The sequence below is a fragment of the Narcine bancroftii genome, chromosome 12 (assembly GCF_036971445.1).
Source record: "Narcine bancroftii isolate sNarBan1 chromosome 12, sNarBan1.hap1, whole genome shotgun sequence".
In the NCBI taxonomy this organism is placed as follows: Eukaryota; Metazoa; Chordata; class Chondrichthyes; order Torpediniformes; family Narcinidae; genus Narcine; species Narcine bancroftii.
In genome coordinates, this window is record NC_091480.1 from 78,211,713 (window position 1) to 78,232,911 (window position 21,199).

Genomic DNA, 21,199 nt, shown 5'->3' on the forward strand with positions numbered 1-21,199 from the left:
GGACTTATGGGGGATTGGTGAACCAGGGAGGGGGTAAAGGATGATGAACAGATGCAATTGATAGGCAAGACACATTGTTACTCCAGATCCTAGCATCTTCTGTCTCCTGCATGTCTCTGCATGACATCAAGTCTACTCCTGAGACCAAGTAACTCAAGAAGTATGTTTTGTTGTATAATATACTGACAGAATCCCAATGGAAGGAACAGTTCAGCACATGGACCAACCGATACACTGATATGCATCAGCATTGGTTGACAGCAGTATGATTTATGTTCCTTCCAGAGTATACAGTAATTTGAAAGTTGACGGATCAGTTGACACTTCTAGTCTCCATTCTTTGACCCTGGATGTCAGAGACTAATTTGTGTTTCTGTTGGCAGCGACTTAGAGAAGGCGGTGGACGATTTACAGCGAGACGCGGCCCTGAGTCAACGTCTGATTAGCGGGCAGGAGCTGGAGGAGAAGGCACTGGTCTTGCGGCAGCTGAGCGAGACTCTCACTGACCTGAAAGGTGAGGGGCCACGGACATTAGCCAGGAGGAGGGGTAGGGTTATCTATCACGGTCAAATCTGAATGGGAGAGATAATGAAACATGGAGGCAGCAATAAGATCGAAACACTAGATCTAAAGTAGCCAATAACCTATTTGTTTTCATAAATGTGTTATCCCTGGAAAGAGTCCCAATTTATTCTTGATGGTTTAATTCCCCAATCTAAATGAAGATTAGTGTCCCTGTAATTAATGCTATACCTTAACTACAAAGTTTCTTTATTGTTTGATGAACACAGGGTTGATGCTTTTGAGGAAGTTATAAATTATTCCCACTAGTACTTTTATGTCTCATTGTTCATGAAATTTAGAATCAGAATTTATTGTAATGAACATGTCAGCATTACAGTGGAAATATTGCAATAAATTACATTTCAAAAATAAATAAATAGGACAAGAAAGTAGGAGAAAGTGAAGTAGTGCCTTTAGCTCATTGGCCATTCAGAAATTTGATGGCAGAGGGGAAGAAGCTGTCCTTGTACCGCTGGGTGTTTGACTTCAGGTTCCTGTACCTTTTTTCTAAAGGTAGCAGAGTGAAGAGGGCATGGCCTGGGTGGTGGGGGTCTTTGATGATAGAGGCTGTTTTCCTAAGACACCACCTCTTGTAGATGTCCTTGATGGAGTGAAGACTGGCGACCGTGATGTTGCTAACTGGGTTCACAACTTTCTGGAGCTTTTTCCTGTCTTGTGCATTGGCACCTCCACACTAGATGCAACCAGACAGAATCCTATCCATGGTACACCTGTAGAAATTTACGAGAGTCATTGGTGACCATTTTAAATTTGAACCTCTATGGTCCACAGTGAGGTAATGCCCTCTCAGAAGGCTATTGCATTGCCAACACCAAAATGAACATGTGCTTCTTAGCCAATATATCCTGTTTTTCCTTACTTTTTCCCTGCCCTATACAATTTCCCAGTACAATCTACCCCATTACCCATCCACTTCTAATATCCGACCTCTCTGATGGTCAGGTAACCTAGAATATTGAGTTTCCAATCTTGGGCAATGTAGTGATTATCAATCCAATCCATTTACCTCTATCACCATTAATTTGTCAACCTTATTACTTACGATTTGCATATTCTTTTCTTTTTCAATATTTTTATTAACATTGAAATTTCACATCCAAAAAAATGTACATAAAATTCAAAAGATACATTACACTTAAATCATATCATTTCAACCACATTTTAATTGAATAGATTATATTGTCTTGATATTTTATTATTTTATTAATTAAAAAAAGAAAAATCTAAACCCACTACCAAGAAAGAAGCTGTTTGGCCAAAAAAGAAAAGAAAAAAGACAGAATTCTCATCAGAGAGATAAATTACCTCATTAGTCAACATTTCTACCTTCACAACAAATCAAAGATTATGAAGGTAATTCCAAAAGGGTCCCCACAGTGTTTGAAAATTTATATTCAAATCGGAAGTTGAGCATCAGATCTTCTCTAAATTTAAACATGACATCACATCAAGTAGCCATTGAGCGTGATTAGGCGAGGTAACATCCCTCCATCTGAGCAACACCTCCCTCCTAGCCATAGAGAAATAAAAGCTAATACATGCAGATCAGATGCCATTAACGTTATGTCACTCTCTACAACAATACCAAATAAAAGCAGTTAGGGGATTTGGTTTAAGATTAACTTTAAAAAACGCAGAAAAAGTTTGAAATACTTCTATCCAATATTTTTCCAGACTCTGACACGTCCAGAACATATGAATTTATGAAGCATCTCCATTGTTGCATTTATCACAATGAGAAGATACATCCACATAAAAACGAGATAGTTTGATTTTGAACATGTGAGCCCAATGGGCTACTTTAAATTGTAGGAGAGAGTGGCGGGCACATAAAGAAGAGGTATGAACCAATTTGAAAATTACACTCCAAGTTTCTTCAGAAATTAAAAGCTGAAAGTCCTGTTCCCAGGCTTTTAAAATTTTTTATCTCAGGGAGCCTTTCTTATTCACAGCATAGATGTTAGATATTGAACTATTACAGAGGGGTTGTAAATTAAAAATTACATCAATTAAATTCTTATCAATCCTCTTACAAAACGTGTGTAATTGAGATCGTAGAAAATCTCTGATCTGTAAATAACGAAAAAATATGAATATTTGGCAGATCATATTTAACTGAAAGTTGGCATATTCTGATAAAACATTTGACATTTTTCATTGCACTGTTGCTTTCAACCCTGTTATTCAGAATGTGTGTTATTAAGTATGACGTGACCAAAATCAATTTTAGCTAATGGTGATGGAAAATCAAAAACAAAATAAAAAATCAACAGACATTGGAAATCAGAAGCTCAAACGCAACCACTGATGGGGAGAAATACTCAGCAGTGAAACATGAAAGTCCGTAGACACTATGATTGTAGTCAAAACACAGAAATGCTGGAGGAACTCAGCCAGTCTCATAGTGTCCTATGGACAACATTTCTGTGTTTTGAAATACTCTGGTATCATCGATGGAAAGAGGAACAGTTAAGGTTTTGGGTCAAAACTCTCCAACCTAGGAAATTGACTGCTCCTCCTTCCGCAGAGGCTGCCTGACTGGCTGAGATATCCCACCACATTCTGGTTTGTTTTACTCCTGCAATTAAACTTGAGACAATTGTGGAATTGGATCGTAAACCTCCGCCGGTAGCAATGGACAACAAATTTTTTCAAAAGGTTTGCTTCCTGAAAAAAAATTGGGGATTACAATAGACAACTTCAAGCTGAACACAAAGATAATTTCAGATTTGCTGTATCCCATAGGAAGTTGGAGAAACATTAAATGAACTTTTATTGAATTTAGCCTGTTTAAATGCATAACGACGCCGACACATTGCGTTAGTTCAACTGACCTAAAAATGTTTTGCCGCTGATTTTTGTTTGTACTCAGTATCTGATGCCTCTCGTGTCATTGTCTAATAATAATCATCCAGCATTGATGGATTCCATTTTGCCCTGATACCATGTTTCCATGGTCACAATGTCCTGGTGAAACCATGTTCGTCACTGACTGCACCAAGATCAGCAGGGAAGAAGTTCAAGTGCAAATGAAGAAAATGAATTTTAAATGATATGTTGAACTTCATGGTTTTGTATACTTGAGGTAGATTTAAAGTATGACAGGAAATCATAAAAATAGGTTATATCTAAAGGAAAATTTGTAATAGGAAAGTTTTAAGGTGAATTTTGTGATCAGCAGCCCAAAATCCATAAAATACATCCAAAAGTGTTCAGGAAGCAAAATCTTCATTGTCTAGTGTAATCTGCAGTGTTCTTGTTATTCATGTTTTTGGGATGTGGCCATGTGATAAGGCATTTATAGCCCCTGGACTCTATGGGTTACTGGGGCATTTCAGAGAGTCAATTAGTAACACAAAAAAGATGGTGGGAGGAACTCCTCAGGTCATAGAAGGTAAAGATATATAATCGAAGTTTTGGGTTTGAGACTTGCTTCAAGGTTCCACAATGTCTACCTTTCCCTCCTATGGATGCTGTGCGACCAGCTGCTTTGTGTTTTTATTAAGAGTTAACTCTGTGGCTGTGGCTTGGAGTGAGTGAAGGAAACATCCGGTAGGGATGCCAGAGGAGTTTTGTAAGCAAGATGGCTTTGTTTCAATTTCATATTATTAATGGAATTCAAGTTCCACGATTACTTTGTGCAATTTTGAAATCTGGTTCGACATTGTTAATCCATTTAACTGGAACTAATCTATCCACTGTGCCAGCATCACATTACTCACCTGATCTTTCCCAATATCACAGGAACACCTGATGATGGAGTTTGAAGCTCTGCATGTGGGCATGGCAATAGAACATGTAATACAGGGACAAGGCCTTCAGCCCACATGTCCATGCTGTACCTGATGCCCTAATTAAACCAAAACTCTGCTGCTCGGACAGGATCTATATCCCCTTATCCTGCATTCATGTCTACCTCTTAAATACTACCAGCGTATCTGATTCCATCCATACCCCGGAAGCCCATTCCAGGCTCCCTCCACTATGTGTAGGGAAAAAGAATTTTGCCCTGAACTCCCCATCTCCACCCTTAAATGCATGTTTGACAGTCAAACCTGATTAGTGTAATAAAGTGATTGTTGGGCCCTTGACCTGGAGGCAGGAGTTTGAAGACTATCTTGGCGAATCTAAATTCAATTAATTTAAGTATATTTGGAATTTAAACAAAAACACTTCTCAGAATGATCATCAAATCACCGCCACATTGTGGTCAAAACCCATCACATCAGTGGTGGAAACCTGCTTTCCTTAACTGATCTCCCTTGGCATGACTCTAGACCAGGGTTTCCCAAACTTTTTAGCTCATGGAACCTTTTTTTAGGGAGCACTTGGAAATGGTGGAACCCTAATCTTCATGTACAGTTTGCGGAGGTACAGTGCTCCCTTGATATTATAATAATGAGAAACACCTCCACAAGTAACGATAATAACAAGAGTTAAATCAAAGAATTTACCTTGTGTTCGAGCAAAGTTTGAAATGAGTGTGATTTGGGAATTAATCCTTTTACCGTTAAATTTAAATAATGCATGTGTAAATATGCAAAGTGATGAAAAAGCGAGATCTTTTTTATACTTACGTGTATTTATTCTCAAAGTAATTAAGTTTAGTTTTTATTTAGCCCCTAATAATTCTATATTACTAAGAAATTGTAATATTTGATAATTTTCTGATTATTATTTCAGATTTTTTGAGGTAAGTGCGATTAAAAAGAACTGTGCCACTTTTGCAATAGTTAGTATATGAAAAAAAGAATAGTATAAAGTAAATAAACTTATCATTCTCCAAGTTGAAATTATTTGTTGCCTCTAATTTACATTTAATGGGATGAATGAAATTGTTTCTTGTCCTCACAGATCTTCTTAATGTTGGGCACAATATTAGGCAGCTAAATCCTCATGCCAGGAAGGGCATCAAGTCGGTTTCTGTATTTTGTTTTCGTTGCTGCGTAATACAAAAATGCGATGTTGCTCATGTAAGTCGAGGAAAATGGTAATTGGCAATGCAAAGCAGATTTTGCCAAGGATGGATATTCTTCACTCAGGCTAATCCGGAAAACCATTAAATCTTTGCCGCAACTGAAAGTCGGATGTCATGTCGATTAGGGTGTCATATTCTTGCGCTAATAAATTTGTAGGTTGGGTCGTGACAACGAAGGGATTTTATACCCATTTGTTGCTCTTACAAGAAACATCAGGAAAATACTCATCAAGTTTAGAACATAAAGTAGTTAAGTGTTGTTCCATTTCATCACGTAAAATCTTCATCAACACTCACATCATGCTCCATCGCAAAGTCCTGCAGAGTGGAAAAACAATCAAAGTTTTTTCCTTTCACCATTGAAATCCAAAAGTCAAATTTTCGAGAAAGTGATGAAATTTTGTCTAACACATTAAAAACGGTTACATTTTTGCCTTGTAGGGCCACATCAGTTTCATTCTTTGGGAATATATCAGCAAGATACGCAAGACGCATTAACCAGCTGCAACTTAACAAGCACCTCTGAGAATGAAGACTTCGAGTCACTAAAATACACTTGAGATTGTGAAGTTCGAATAGCATTCCCAATACTTTTCCTCGGGATAACCATCTCAGTTCTGTATGTATTAGTAAGGCTGTGTGTTGGCTTCCTATTTCTTCACAGAGAGTTAAACAACCAGGACTGCAGAGGTCAACTTTTGCTATAATTAATAATGTTGACTGCTTCATCAAGCACATTTTCATGAGCATGGGGAGTTTTTGCACTACAAGTGCATGTCTATGAAGGATACTGAGTACTGCTGCAGTTTGATGCATCCCTCTTAAGTCGAGAAATGGTTCCCGTAATTTTCCCCGTGAGAACTTTGGCTCCATCTGTGCACACGTGTCAACATTTTTTCCACAGAATGGCATTCTTCATCATGTAGTTATTGATGCATTTTAAAAAATTTTTCCCCAGTTGTGTGCCTTTGCAAAGTTTCACAAAGTAACACATCTTCCTCAATATTCTTCTTGTACACATAACCACACGAAGACTAGCACCACTGGAAGACTTGCTACGTCTGTTGTCTCATCCAATTGTAATGAAAAGGCATTGCTTAACTGCAAACAACGTATTTATTCCCTTTCTGTGTCCTCAGCTATATCTTTAACACGACTTGCTACAGTATTATTTGACATTTGCACTACATTGATTTTCCTGCTAAACTGCTCGTTAAACATACACTTCATTATGTCCTTTGTACAAGGCTTAATGATAGATTCTCCAAGAGTGTGGGCTTCTCCAGCGAAGGCAATTTGATAACTTACCCTGTAAGAAGCTTCAGTCAGATTCTCATTCTCTGTCTTTGCTCTCTTTACAGTTTCCATCATAAAATCTTCACTGGTTCCAAGTGAATCTGGTTTTCTTTTAAAGAAGTTCATATCCTTGTCTTTGTGCTGGGAATGATTTGTTTCCAGATGTCTTTTTAATTTTGTTGGGGCCAAAGAACTGTTAGACATAATTTTACCACCTCAAACACATTGTGCATCTGGCTGCCTCTTTATTCCCAGCTGAGGTGAAGCCAAGCGAAAAATAATTGTTGTCATACTTTCTTTATAACACACGATTTTTCAGATATAGGCGTAATCGAAGATTCTTCATCAAAAAGCAGTGACAGTTAAGTATGTTCTTCAGAGGAATTATCCTGTCTCTTATTTTCTTTGTTAATCCAACGATCCATGGGTTAAAACCTCATGAAAAAAAGTGACACTATCAAGATATTGTTTATAATATCGCAAACTTAAACTAATTATAATAATCACACAAAACAAAAATCAACACTATAAACTTATCACCGTGCGGAATGCCAACGTGGAATATTGGAAACATATGGCCAGCTCCTTTGTGCCAGTGCATGAAGAATTTGGATTCTCATTGGTTAAAAATGAGCGATAAATGCCATCTGCACTGCTGACGTCAGGCCTCATGATGCCTATTTGTTTGGGGGTGGGGGGGGGGAGATGGTGTACAGTTTGCTGCAGTCTCAAATAAAGTGGATTCTTTAAGAAACAAATTGAATTAAGAACAGAAGAAATAAGCCTTTACTATACTACAAGCCTTTTATATTTTTGAGTTTTACTTTTTCTACAGAACCCTTACTCTTTTCCACGGAACCCCAGGGTTCAGCAGAACCCAGTTTAGGAAACCCTGCTCTAGATGCATGATGGTGGTTGACTTTTAAGTGCTTTCTGAGATGAGGGACTTCAGATAATGGCTAATAAATGGTGGCACATCATGGACATCCATGGCCCATGAATACATGAAAGGGATGCTGAAGTTCACAGGTGGAGTGAGGATGGGACCAAGAAGTAAGACTGCAGGGTGGGTGGGTGGGTAGCGTTGGAGTAAGAATCCACTCCTTTACACTGATGTACACTGTGTACCATAACTCTGCCTCAGTCCTGAGGAGATGGGCCTCCTCCTGCCAGGTACTTGCAGTGGTATCATCAGAACATGTCTGGAAACAGAACCTTCATTGGTCTCCATCTCATTAACCAAAGGACCTTGGAGCTCTCTTCTGTGGCCCCTCCTGGGATGGAGCTGTGGTTGTTGATGTCAGGGTGCTGAGGTGCCGTGACATCGGTATAGATGCTGAGAGGATCTGGCTCCCATTATCCACAGCTCCTGTTTCAGCTCCTTTCAGGGTGTTAACCACTCCATTGTTCTTTCAAACATTGAAGTTTGCTTTGGCGCTAAAAGCAGTGTGTTAGAATGCAGCAAAACAGGAGGAATCCAGTTTCCAGGTCTCCATTCGTTGTCATTCCTCAAATCATGTCTCGACCCATGATTGGACTTCCTTTTCTGTTTATAACTTTGTTGAACCTGTTCCCATGATGTGCCAGTGCATCATCATTGTGGGCCTCAACAGCTTCAATCAGAGCCCCGGGCTGTGGCACAACCCCCTTCCCTCAGTCCGCAGTCTGTGTTCACTGGGAAATATCACCCCACCTCTCTGCTTGGAGCAGTGATTATTCTGCACCTCATGTTGAGTTTCCTCTAAGTAAGTTACCTAAAATATCGATTCCACACCCACTTCCTCCCTCCAAAATCAGAATCATGAACGCGCTACGAAATTCGTTGATTTGCAGCAGCAGGATCACGGTGCAAACTTTCATAAAAATCACCTTACCAGGTAAATTAAAATAGTGCAAGAAAAAGAAAAAATAATTGAGGTCGTGTCTGTGGTTCATTGTTCCTTCAGGAATCTGATGGCAGTGGGGAAGAAGCTGTCCTTGTGCCGCTCATCTTCAGGTTCCTGTACCTTTTTCTCCAATGGTAGCAGAGTGAAGAGGGTATGGCCTGAGTGGTGGGGTCCTTGAGGGTAGAGGCTGCTTTCTTAAGATCCATCTTCGATGGATTGAAGTCTGGTGCCTGTGATGTTGCAGGCTGAGTTAACAACCCTCTGGCGTTTCTTTTCTTGCCCTGAGCATTGGTTCCTCTGCAGCAGACAATTATGCAACCAGCCAGAATACTCTCCAAGTTTTCAAGAGTCTTTGGTGACATACCAGAGCTCCTCTAACTTCTCACAAAGTATAGCTGCTGGAAGCCTTCTTTGTGATTGCATCGGCTTGGAGGCTCCAGGACGAATCGTCAGAGATGTTGAAACCCAGGAATTTGAAGTTCTTGATGCTCTCCTCCCCATTCCCCCTCTTGCCAACATCCATCCTGACCCGCAACACTCCACGACTGGATAGGGCCCATTCTGGAAGCGCAGGTGTCGGTCGGTGTTGGGGACTGATGTATCAGACTGATTTGGTCTCTGTGCCCCCAGCTCAGTTCCCGAGTCTGCAGAGTAGGATGCGAGTGATCCTGCGTGTGGAGGTGGAGGCGGTGAAGTTCCTGAAGGAGGAGCCACACAGACTGGACGTGCTGCTGAAACGATGCAAGACCATCACAGACGCTCTCGCCACGCTGAGAAGGTAATGGAGGGGACCTTGCTCCTCCGTGAGGTCCTAAACCCCCCCCCCCCCGACTGTGGCCCTTCCAATCCACCCCCTTGCGGGATCCTACCCATCTCCACGGATTCTTTCCCTCCCTCCGGGTCATACCTCGCCTCCGCGTGTCCCTTATCTCTCCCTCTCCACAGGGCCCCCCCCCCACTTCACAGGTCCCTTCCCTCCCTCAATGAGTCCTACCCCTCTCCGTGGGGCTCTAACCCAACCGTAAGATTCTACCCCTCTCTGCAGGGTTCAACACCCCCCCCCCCCACCACCACAGGGTCCTATCCCCTCCTCCACGGGGTCCTTCCCCCCCCCTCCAGAGGGTCCAACCCCCCCATCCACGGGGCTGTACCCCACATTGCGGGGCTCTACCCCCCCCCATGGCACCTTCCTCCACCCCTATCCCCTACTCCCAGTACAGTGATTGCTCCCTTCCTATTTCTGACTTCCACCCAAACTGACTCCATAGGCACTCCCTCTACAGTGCCCCCCCCTTTCTACGGCCAAGGTACGATCCCTGACCAGTAGTCCTATTCCCCCATCCCCCTTACCTCCCATCCTAACACTTTTAAAACACCTAAACTCCAGTACCTTCATCTGCCAATCCTGCCCTTCCACCCTGTAACAGCTGCAACATCACAATTCCATGTCCCAATCCATGCTCTAATTTCATCTCCTTTATTCCTAATACTCCTTGCATTGAAATAGACACATTTCAAACCCTCTAACCGACTACATTTATTTTTCCCCCTCTGCCTGTCAAACCTCACAAACCCATCACATTGATTCATCTTTTCCACTTTCTGCCCTCACGTTCTGGTTCCCACCCCCCTATCAAACTACTTTAAACTCTCCCCAACAACTCTAGCAAACCTGCCTGCCAGGATATTGATTCTTCTCCAGTTCAGGTTCAGCCATCCTTTTTGTACAGGTCAAACCTTCCCTAGAAGATATTCCAATGATACACAAATCTGAGCACCTGTACCAACTCTTCAGCCAAGTTTTCATCTTCAACAACTTCATATTTCTGCCCTCACTGGCATGTGGCCAGGCAGGTCCCAGAGATTACCACCCTTGAGGTTCTGCTTTTCAGCTTCCTTCCTAACTCCCTATACTCCCTCTTCAGGACCTCAACTCCACTCCTCTCTATGTCATTGGTACCATCATGGACCACGGCATCTGGCTGCTCATGCTCCTACTTCAGAATGCTACGGACTTTATTAGAGACGCCCCTGACCCTGGCACCTGGGAGTCAACATACCATCCGGGAGGCTTGAACTTGTTCACAGAATCCCCTATCTGTTTGCCTCACTATCGAATCCCCATTCACTATCGCTTTCCTCCTCTTCCCCCTTCCCTTCTGAGCCAAAGAGCCAGATTGTTTGACAGAGACCTGACCACTATGACTCGTGCCCCCCCCCCCCCCAACAGTATCCAAAACATTATAGTTATTGTTGAGTGGAAAGGCCACAGGGGTGCTCTGCAATGACTGCCATCTACCCTTCCCTCTCCTAAGAGTCACCCAGCTACCTTCCCCCTGTCTTTTGGTGGGGGTGACTCTCTCCCTATAGTTCCTGTCTATCACCTCCTCTGCCTCCTGAATGGTCCGGAGTTCATCAAGCTCAGGTCCAATTCCCTAACTCAGGCTGTAAGGAGCTGCAGCTGGATGCACCTCTTGCAGGTGGAGCTATCAGGGACAATTGTGCTCTCCCAGATTTCCCACATTCTGCATTTGGAGCGTTCCACTGCCCTAGCTGACATCACTACAACCTTCTCTTTGCTAATATATAAATATCTTACCTGACCTTACTGTACCTTACCTGTAAGAAGCATGTTCTCAGCCTCTGCTCGCCAAACCCTCTTGAGTCAAAGCCTGAAAGCATCGCTCCTACACTGGGCATTCACACATTGCTGCTCTATACTGGCCGTTCGTGCTTGGACTCCCCTTTTTATTGGCTAGAGCTCATTGGCCAATGAGGAGATTCAAACGGAGAGCAACTGCGGCAGGTTTGGCGCCAAAACAAGTCTTAGCGGGGGGCATTAGGGCAACCGCGGTGGGGAGGGGGAGCGCAATCTAACACTTGAAAAATCGCTTGAGAGGGGGCAGAAAGGGGGTTAAATGTGGCATCCCAGGAGCTGTAGGCTGCGCGTGGCCATGTTTCTTCTTGCGTTAATGCGCTAGCTAGCGCTGGCTGGCATATTCGCAATGGATTGGAGTTACCGAAGCCACTAGCGTCACTTCCCCCTCCCTCTGACGGAAATGACACCGATACTCCAACCCATCATACATGTGCCAGCTGGCATTAGCGCACACACGCAAGAAGAAACTTGGTCACACACGGCCTACAGACCCTGGGACATCGCACTTAACATTGTAAGTGCTCCCTTTCTGCTCCTACACCACCAAATAGAGGACAAATTAACGTCCAGCTGGAGGTGGTACCGGACAGAAGACAGATTACATAAAAGCTGGACTGTCCAGTCTAAAATCGAACGTTTGGACACCATGGCGTGGGTGGGGGGGTGGCACAATACCTTGTTGGGGGGGGGTTAATACCGCAAATGCCCCCCCCTCCCCCTGTGACGCTGACAATGATCTGTGGTGCAAAACTTTTAAATTTAGGCATACAGCAGGGTAACTCATCCTTCCAGCCCACGAGCCCGTGCCGCCCAATTGAAAATAATTGACCTACAACCCCCATACATTTTTTTGGAAGGGTGGAAGGATACACATGCAGACACAGGTAGAACTTTCAAACTCCTTGAATCCCAGTCGCTGGTGCCTTAACAGCATTGTGCTAACCATGATGCCCTTTGTTGAAAGAATTTTTTCACTGGAAGGTCAGATAAGTACCATATCTTAAACAAATACAGAAATCAAGGAAAGGAGGAGATAGGCAGAGAGGGAGGAAACCCTGTGATATTCCAGAGGCAAGAGAGGTTATACTGGTCAACAAATTTTTTCAAAAGGTTTGCTTCCTGAAAATAAATTGGGGATCATGATAGACATTTTCAATCTGAACATAAAGATAATTTCAAATTTTCCATATCACGTAGGAAGTTGGAGAAACATTAAATTAACTTTTATTGAATTTAGAATGTTTAATCGTGTAATGATGCTGACAGGTTGCGTTAGTTCAACTGACCTAAAAATGTTTTGCGCTGATTTTCATTTGTACTCAGCATCTGATGCCTCTTGTGTCATTGTGCAAAAATAATCAACCAGCATTGCCCTGATACCACATTTCCATGGTCACAATGTCCTGGTGAAACCTTTCACCATGTTCGTCACTGACTGCACCCAAGATCAGCTCAGGGAAGAAGTGCAAGTGCTAAGGCAGAAAATTAATTTTCAATGACATATTGCACTTCATGGTTTTGTGTGATTTCAGTATTCTTAAAATATGACAGGAAATCACAAAAATAGCTTATATCTACAGTACATGGTAAGACATTTTTTAGGCAATTTATGTGATCGGTGGCCTAAAATACATACAAAAGTGTTCAGGAAGCAAAATCTTCGTTGTCCAGTGTTACTGGAGCAGTAATTACAATTGGAAATTGTTGAAATGAATTTTGGGCCTGAGAGACTATCAAGTGTCTCAATCAAAGGTGCCCCGACCATCACGAGATTAGTGCAGAAGTCAGGGTTAGAGAAAGCCCAGATGTTTAAATTCCTCAGCGGTGAAGGAACCCACTGAATGAAGGTCCAAGTGGAGATGAATCTTTGCAACCTTCACCCAGGAGTGCCAATTGCTGCCTTTACCTTCTCCTGAGTCTCCATCACTACAGACACCAAAACCATTCATTCTCGAATTCATCAGCAAATGGATGAGGTCACTGGACCTTGTAGGACAGTGGGCTTCAACAACATCATGGTTATGTTCTTAACTGCTGAGTTAGTCCTTTCTCCAGCCAGCTCCCTCCCCAAAGACACCGAGGGGCACTGTCACCAGAAGAACTTTAGCAGTTTAGTTTGACAGCTCTCACCACACCTTCTAGTAGCCTTTTAGAGACAGGCAATAAACACATCACTTCCTTAAAAATCTCTTTTTGAATCCATGGATCTCGAGTTGCCTGCCTTGCTGAGCATTTTCACCATTTTCTGTTTTTATTTCAAGCCAACAGAGTATCGATCCTTTGTCTGTCTTGTTCACGGCTCTTCCCGCTGCCGTTCTGGCTAAGCAGCCAGGATTTGCCCAGAGCTGTGGACTCTGTGATCAGAGTTCTGTCTGGGGGAACTTGCGTTGGTGACTAGTCTGCTCTCTTTCTCTGTTGCTCTTTAGTTTCTCGCCCTCTGTCTCAGCTTATCCCAGGGAGGTCTACCCAAGACGGTTCAGCAGGTAACTCAGCCCATTTACTGCAGTCTCACCTGGAGCATCCCATCTGTACCTCCCCTCCCCACTTGTTCCAATTGTCTGCCCTATGTGTTTCTCAGACCTTCTGATTTTTGCCCACCTCCTTCTGAGCAATCCTTCTCCCCTTCCTCAAGCAGCTAAATGTTCCCAATTTGTTTATTTTGCCACATTTACACCCTTAAACCCTGTATCCTGGTTTCAGCATTGCCACCAGGTATGGATCCTTGTTTGCTTTTGCTATCTGTTCATGGCTTTTACAGCTACTACCTGTGTGAAGCAATAAAGGCCTTGCATTTATATAGAGCCTGTCACAACCTTAGAGCTTCACAGCGGAGTACTTGAGACATGCAGTCACCAGCATGCTGGAGGAAAGTCAGCAGCCAATTGATCTGCAGGACATTTGTGCAAACAGCAATGTTACGCTATATCTGAGGATGAGGAGAGAGCCTTTGACAGCGAAGGATTCCAGGGACGAGCCCATTGTTGCTCTTTGAACAAATGAGCCACATTTTGTCACAGTGAATCATGGAATACAGAGGGTAGTGACGTTTGGGTGTAATTCTGGTGGGTGGTCCGCGATCAGTGGTGGTCCGGAGGGATTGGAGCTGGAACTCCTGTTGTTAGTGAAATATTTAAATGACTCAGATGAAAATGAGGAAAGGTGAATTAGTAAGATTGGGGATAAGACCATCACTGGTGGAGTTGAGGGGTGGCAAAGGATTCACCAGGGTGTAATAGCAGCACAGAAATGCTGGAGGAACTCGGCAGGTCTCTGCACCCATAGGAGGTAAAGGTATATTACCGACATTTTGAGCCAGAGACCAAACATCAGTAATATATCTTTACCACCTGTGGACAGTACGAGGCCAGCTAAGTTCCTCCAGCATTTGTGTTTTTTTAACAATAATCACAGCGTCTGGAGACTAGTATTTTACTACAGCTGGACGTAGAGCAGCAACGGGTTTGGGCAGAGCCACTGGCGTCACTAGGTGGGAGCAGGGACCACAGCAGGTGACCCCAAAATGACTCTATAAAATTTCTGTGCGGTGTTTCAGCAGAAATGTATTAATTTTTATAAAAATATCCCTGAGGTTACTTATAAGAACTAAAACGTACATTTTTCAATATACCTACAAAGCTAAAACTCGATGCTAATTTACTCTTTGAATGTGCTCCAGTCAGAGCTCTCATTGTTACCCGATTACAATGACACTTCGTATCACAGGATCTCGTCTGAACGCGCTACAAACTCGCGCTGTTGTTTTTGTTGCTGCAGGTGTTTTTATAGTCGCTGCTTTTGTCAAATTTTCTGCTGTTTTAGCTACAATATTGTGGTCATTAGTATTTGTGAACTGATATCAATAACCTTTTTGAGAATGAAGTAGTAATTCAAGGAAAAGAAGGAGAAAAATCAAAAAAGACTTCTGCTCAATTACTTCAGTTACAGAGGAGGTCTGGGGGGATGGAGGGGAGGGGAGTGACGCCATGAGTTATTGTACTGGGTGACACCAGCCCTAGTGACGCCACTGGTCAGAGAAACGGCTGATGGAGTTTAATCCAGGCAATTGTGAAGTGTAGCACTTTGGGAATTCAAATGTAGGAGAAAAATAAACTGTTAATGGCAGAACCCTGGACGAGGAACCCCAGATTTGTTGTACAAAGGTTGGGGCATTCAGTACAAGAGTAAGGAAGTCAAGTGGCAGTTTACACAACTGAGGTTAGGCCTCACTTGAAGTACACAGTTCTGGTTGTCCCTTTATAGGAAGATTTGGAAAGGGTACAGAAGTGGTTTATCAGGATGCTGCCTTGTTTAGAGGGAATGAGCAACAAGGAGAGGTTGGACAAATCTGTGTCAGAGGCTGAGGGGAGGCTTAAAAGAAGTTTATAAAATCACGAGAGGCTTCGATGGAATCTTCTTCCCAACGTAAAGATGTGAAGTACAAGAGAATGTGCATTTAAGATGTGAAAGGGAAAGTTTACAGAAGTGTGGGGCAAGTGTTTTACACAGAGATGGCTGCCAGGGTCCTCGTGGAAGTAGATATGACTGTAGCTTTCAAGAGGCTTTTACAATGTCACCTGAACGCCGTGGGGAATGGAAGGACGTGGACCATGTGCAGATAGAAGGGTAAAAACATAATACTGGAGGAAATCAGCAGGTCAAACTGTGTACGTTATGGAGCAAAGATAAATATACTGTACAGAACCAACATTTTGGGCTTGAGCCCCTCATCAAGGTATGAACAAAATGTGGGCAGGTGACCAAACAAAATGGTTGGAGGAGGAGGGGCAGGGAGAGGAGCGCAGTCCCACTGCCGCGAGGTAATAGGTGGATAAGGGAGGGAGGGCACACCACCAAACATGGGATGGTGGACGGGCCTGTTAATGGAGAGGGAAGGGGGTGGAGAGCTGGAGAAAAGAAGACAGGGATGGAGAAGAGAGGGAGAACGAGGAGTGGGCTAGTAGAAATGGAGAAGTCGACGTTAATGGCATCATGTGGGAGAGTGCCCAGACAGAATATTAGGTGCTGCTCCTCCAGTTTACAGGTGGGTTTTAAAAAATTTAAATTTAAACATACAGCATGGTAACAGGCCATTTTGACCCTCGAGCTGGTGCCGCCCAATTTACACCCCATTAATTTACACCCCCAGTACATTTTTGAACGGTGGGAGGAAACCGGAGCCCCGAGAGAAAACACATGCAGACATGGGGAAAACGTACAAACTCCTTACAGACAGCTCGGGACTCAAACCCCAGTCCGGTCCCAATTCCTGGTGCTGTAAAAGCATTGCGCTAACCACTACACCAACCATCCTCCCCATCTCACCCAAGTCATAGTTTGGGTGAGGTTTGGTTTGATTTGGCATCACAGACATTGTGAGCCAAAGGGCCTGTTCCTGTGCTGTACTGTTCTATGTTCGGGCCAGTATGGGCTCAATCCTGACCTTTGGTGCTGTCCATGTGGAGGTTTAACATGTCCTTCCTGTATCGCGAGGGTTTCCTCCCACATACAGTGTGTAGGTGAATGGTGGAATCTAGGGGAGTGGGGGATTTGACGGGAATGAAGAGAGCACAGGTTCCAGGGAAACCCAATGGGAATGGGGATTGTTCTCAGAGCTGAATTAGCCATCAAGAGACCTGATAGATAGTGGTTAAACATCCATGCTGATGCCCCACAAAAGGAGGATCCATTGTTCTGCGACTTTATTGTCTTACCAATTATTTCACAGGAAAGGAGAGTACAAGTAGGATTCTTAATGTGGTATTGTGTTAATTGTGGAGACACTTCAACATGGACTTCAGGGAGTGGACAGACCTTTCAGCTTGGCAGTATCCTTGAACAGGGCACTTTGGACTGACCTGGGAGTGTCAGGCTGAAAAGAACCAACATATTTCAATATAAAAATGTGCACTTTTGATTTTGGTCAAAGAAAGGTATTGAGATCATTTTGTGAGGAATTTGTGCTGATGTTGTGTTTGGATTTATTCTGCAGACAAACTAATGAGATGCTGACAAAAGGATCAGAAGAACCCACTGGCCAGTCACCAAAGCACACAAGCACAGATGTCCATTCCAGGGGTGTGGAATTTGAAATTCCCACCAGCCCTCCCTTGAATTTCCAGGACATGCACACATCCTCAGTGAAAAGCTGGCAGACCCATAATTCAGCCCTGACCCAGTTCTCCCAGAATTCCCCTGTTCATGCCCCTCCTTCCCAGAATTCTGTGGGGCTGGGTCAGGGGGCAGCTGGCCAAGACAACTCCGTGGATGAGGCTCCAGTACCAAGCAAGAGGAATGCGGACCAAACCATCTCTGTAGAGGTAAACATTGGTATCGAAGAGCTTGCGTTGCCTGGCATCTTAGGACTGGCCAACACTGGACTTATGGCCAGAGATTTTAGGTAGCGGGATGAAAGCATTGTTTCACTATCCGTGTTTGGCACCTTTTCCAGAGGGTGGACCTCCACTCCTGTCGGGGAGTCACTTCTCTGGTCGCTGCCATCAGCGAGCAATTCCATTATCTCCTCCTCCCTTTGTCTCTCATCCCCCCAATCCCTTTTCCTCCCCACCCCCCCCCCCCCACAACCCCTTCTCCTTTCCAACCCCTTCTGGCCATCAACCCCTTCTCCTCTGACCCGTTCTCCCCCGACCCCTTGTCCTCCTCCTCCTCCAACCCCGCTTCCCTTCCCCATCTCCCTCACCCCCCCCCCCACAAGCCCTTCTCTTCCCCAACCCCTTCTGGCCACCAACTCCTCCTCAGACCCGTTCTCCCCCCAACCCTTCTCCTCCTCCTCCAAGCCCTTCTCCCCTAAACCTTCTCCTCCCCAACCCCTTCTTCTCCCCAACCCTTCTCCTCTACCAACCCCTACTCCTCAACCCTTTCTCTCCCAAACCTTTCTCCCCAATCCTTTCTCCCCAACCCCCTCCTCCCCACTCTTCTCTTCCCCAACCCCTTCTCCTCCTGCTCACCTATCTCTCCCAACCGCTTCTTCCTTGACCCCTTCTCCCCAATACCTTTTCCCACCAGCCTCTTCTCCCCAATGCTTTTTCCCCAACTCTTTCTCCTCCCTCAACCCCTTCTCCTCTGATCCCTTCTCCCCCAACCCTTTGTCTTCCCAACCCTTTCTTCTGCAGTCCTTTCTCCCCTGAACCCTTCTCCCAACCCTTTCTCCCCAACCATTTCACCCCCAAACTCTTCTCCTACCTAACCCTCTTCTCCCCGCACCCAACCCCTTCTCCCCCTCAACCCCTTCGACCCTCTCACAGCTCCATTTCTGCCATATCCAACCCCTTCTCACCCACACCCAACCCCTTCTCTCCCCCACCCCCTTCTCCCCCAACCCTTTCTTACCCTCTCTCCCCTCAATGCCTTCTCCTACCTCACTGCTGTGCGAGTTGGCCATGACTATAGTTTGTGCCTGGAGCTGGTGATCAGAAGAAATGGGGTTTTCTGGGACCCAGCTCCACTGGAAATGTGGAGGAATCCCTGAATCTTTCATTGTTCTCCTTCCTGTTCCAAGGCAGCTGAGCGGGACTGGGAGGAGAAGCGAGCCAGCCTGCCTGCGTTCGGCAACAAGGACATCAACCGTCTGCTGGAGGAGACCCAAGCCGAACTGATGAAAGCCATCCCTGACCTCGGCTTTGCCCACAAACCAAAACTGGTCACTGTACCGGCAGCTGAGCATAAACTGGCAAAGCCACAGCATGTACAAAAAGCAATGGCTAAGGCGGACACCAATGGACGCCGGCACTCAGGTATGTGTTCCATCACGCACACACATAAAGCCTCCATCACAGACCTTCCAGAACATTCCAAAATGGCTCTCAGCTGGACAATGACAAACACTTTGAGTGCAAAATTTCTGGGAAAATTCTTGCATCATTTCGAATCCTGGTTCAGATAACTGGTTCCCATCAGCCAGTCTCCAGCAGCCCAGAACCCATGTCGACCCTTTGACCACAAGTCACCATCAGCCCACAGCCTGTGTGGGTCCTTCAGCCACTGAGATCCTCGCTGGTCCACAGCTGTATCTCAGCACTAAACATCGTCTCCCCCATTGCCTTCTACCTTGCCATAGGCGAGTTCCCCTAGGGATACAAGAGCTCTGCTACAAGACGAGATTGCAACAGTTTAGACCCTGTGCCTTAGGTTGCGAGGTGACCCCAGAGAGGTTTTCCAAAAGATGGCTGCCTCCAATCAAGTGGGTAAGGAAAGCCCATTCCCTCTGGTTCAGCAGTAATGTCAAGACCCTGACTTACTAAGATCAGGTCAGTGGGTTGCCAGATGAAACCTTCCATCTAAAGTGGCAGCAGGGGGTAATTCTATAAGTAGCCTTTGGGGAGAAGTGGGCAATCTTGCATGATAATTACAGTGTTCAGATGCACCAAAATTCTTAATTACTGCAGCCAAACAGGTACACAGATCTATGTGAGGCATAGATTCCCAGGGCAGGAATTGACAACACCAGAGGACATGTGTACAAAATGAAGGGAGGAAAGTTTAGGGGAGATGTCAGGGGTTAGTTTTTATGCAGAGAGTTGTGGATGCCTGGAATGCCTTGCCAGGAATGCTGGTGGAAGTTGAAAAATTAGGGTCATTTAAGAGACTCTTGGACAAGCACATAGATGGAAATAAAATAGAGGGTTACAGGGTAGGGAGGGTTTAGTACTTTTTTAAAGGAATATATGGGTCAGCACAACATCGAAGGCTGAAGGGCCTGTACTGTAGTTTTCTATGCACCAACAATAAATCACAAGACCATAAGTAATAGGAGCAGAGGTCAGCCATTTAGCCCATTGAGTCCGCTCCGCCATTCCATCATGAGCTGATCCATTCTCCCACTCAGTCCCACTCCCCTTCCTTCTCCCCACAACCTTTGATGCCCTGACTATACAGCTACCTATCGATCTCTGCCTTAAATCCAGCCAATGGCCACAGTCTCCCAAGGTAGCAAATTCCAGAAGTTCACCACTCTCTGGCTAAGGAAATTCCTCTGCATCTCAGTTTTCTACTTCAATCCTGAAGTTGTGCCCTCTTGTCCTCAACTCCCCTACCAAAGAAAACAGCTTTGCCACGTCTACTCTGTCCAGACTTTTCAATATTCAAGAAGCTTCTATGAGGTTCCCCTCTCATTCTTCTGAACTCCCAGGAGTGCAGTCGAAGAACCGTCAAAGGTTCCTCATATGCTAATAATAGTATACTGTCAATCAGATTCCCACAACATGCCCTGAGACGAAAAAAGATGATTAATAGAAGGATAGCTCAGAACAGAGGATCTTGGATGAAGATTGGGACTGAGAGTCTCGACGAGACTAAAAAGAATACTGCCCAGATAATGAGCAATGAAACCACAAGTAGGATCAGGAGTCGGGCGTGTGGGTCCTCAATCGCACCATGACATTCATCCAGATCGCGACTCATCTTCTACCTCAGCACCATTTCCAGCACTCTCCTCAGATTCCTTAATCCCCTCTCGATCCAAGTATCTGATTCGAATGAGCTCCATGATTGAACCTTTGCACCCCTCCAGGGTAGTGAATTCCAAAGATTCGATTCCTTCTGAGTGAAGAGCAATTCTCATCCTAAAATTCAAGATTCTTTTCATTGTCATGTAATAAAACAAAAAATGTAATATTGCACAAAATTACCTTCTGCCTGCCATAAGGCACTGCTCCTTAGAGTAAGAGAGAAACATAACTAGGAGAAGCCCTTCAGATTCACTGAATGTCCATGGATTCACCACCTGGAGCCACACGGACTCCTGTTCTATCCATCAGCAACCCAAGCTCCATATCCAAA

At 44.5% G+C, this 21,199-nt stretch overlaps 1 protein-coding gene across 6 annotated transcripts in view; it reads left to right on the forward strand.

The window, feature by feature from the left end:
- LOC138747620 (SRC kinase signaling inhibitor 1-like) overlaps positions 1–21,199 on the forward strand; it is a 227,458-nt gene that overhangs the window by 180,279 nt on the left and 25,980 nt on the right. For 5 of the 6 annotated variants that reach the window (XR_011347581.1, XM_069907008.1, XM_069907005.1 and 2 more), the window contains 5 exons: positions 384–514; positions 9,376–9,523; positions 13,831–13,887; positions 17,394–17,721; positions 18,921–19,155. Coding sequence is in view for 5 of the 6 variants with exons in the window: in XM_069907008.1 (XP_069763109.1) it covers positions 384–514; positions 9,376–9,523; positions 13,831–13,887; positions 17,394–17,721; positions 18,921–19,155 (899 nt within the window). In the remaining variant the exon portion in view is untranslated. The remainder of the gene's footprint in view (positions 1–383; positions 515–9,375; positions 9,524–13,830; positions 13,888–17,393; positions 17,722–18,920; positions 19,156–21,199) is intronic. The other variant, XM_069907007.1, reaches the window with a different exon arrangement.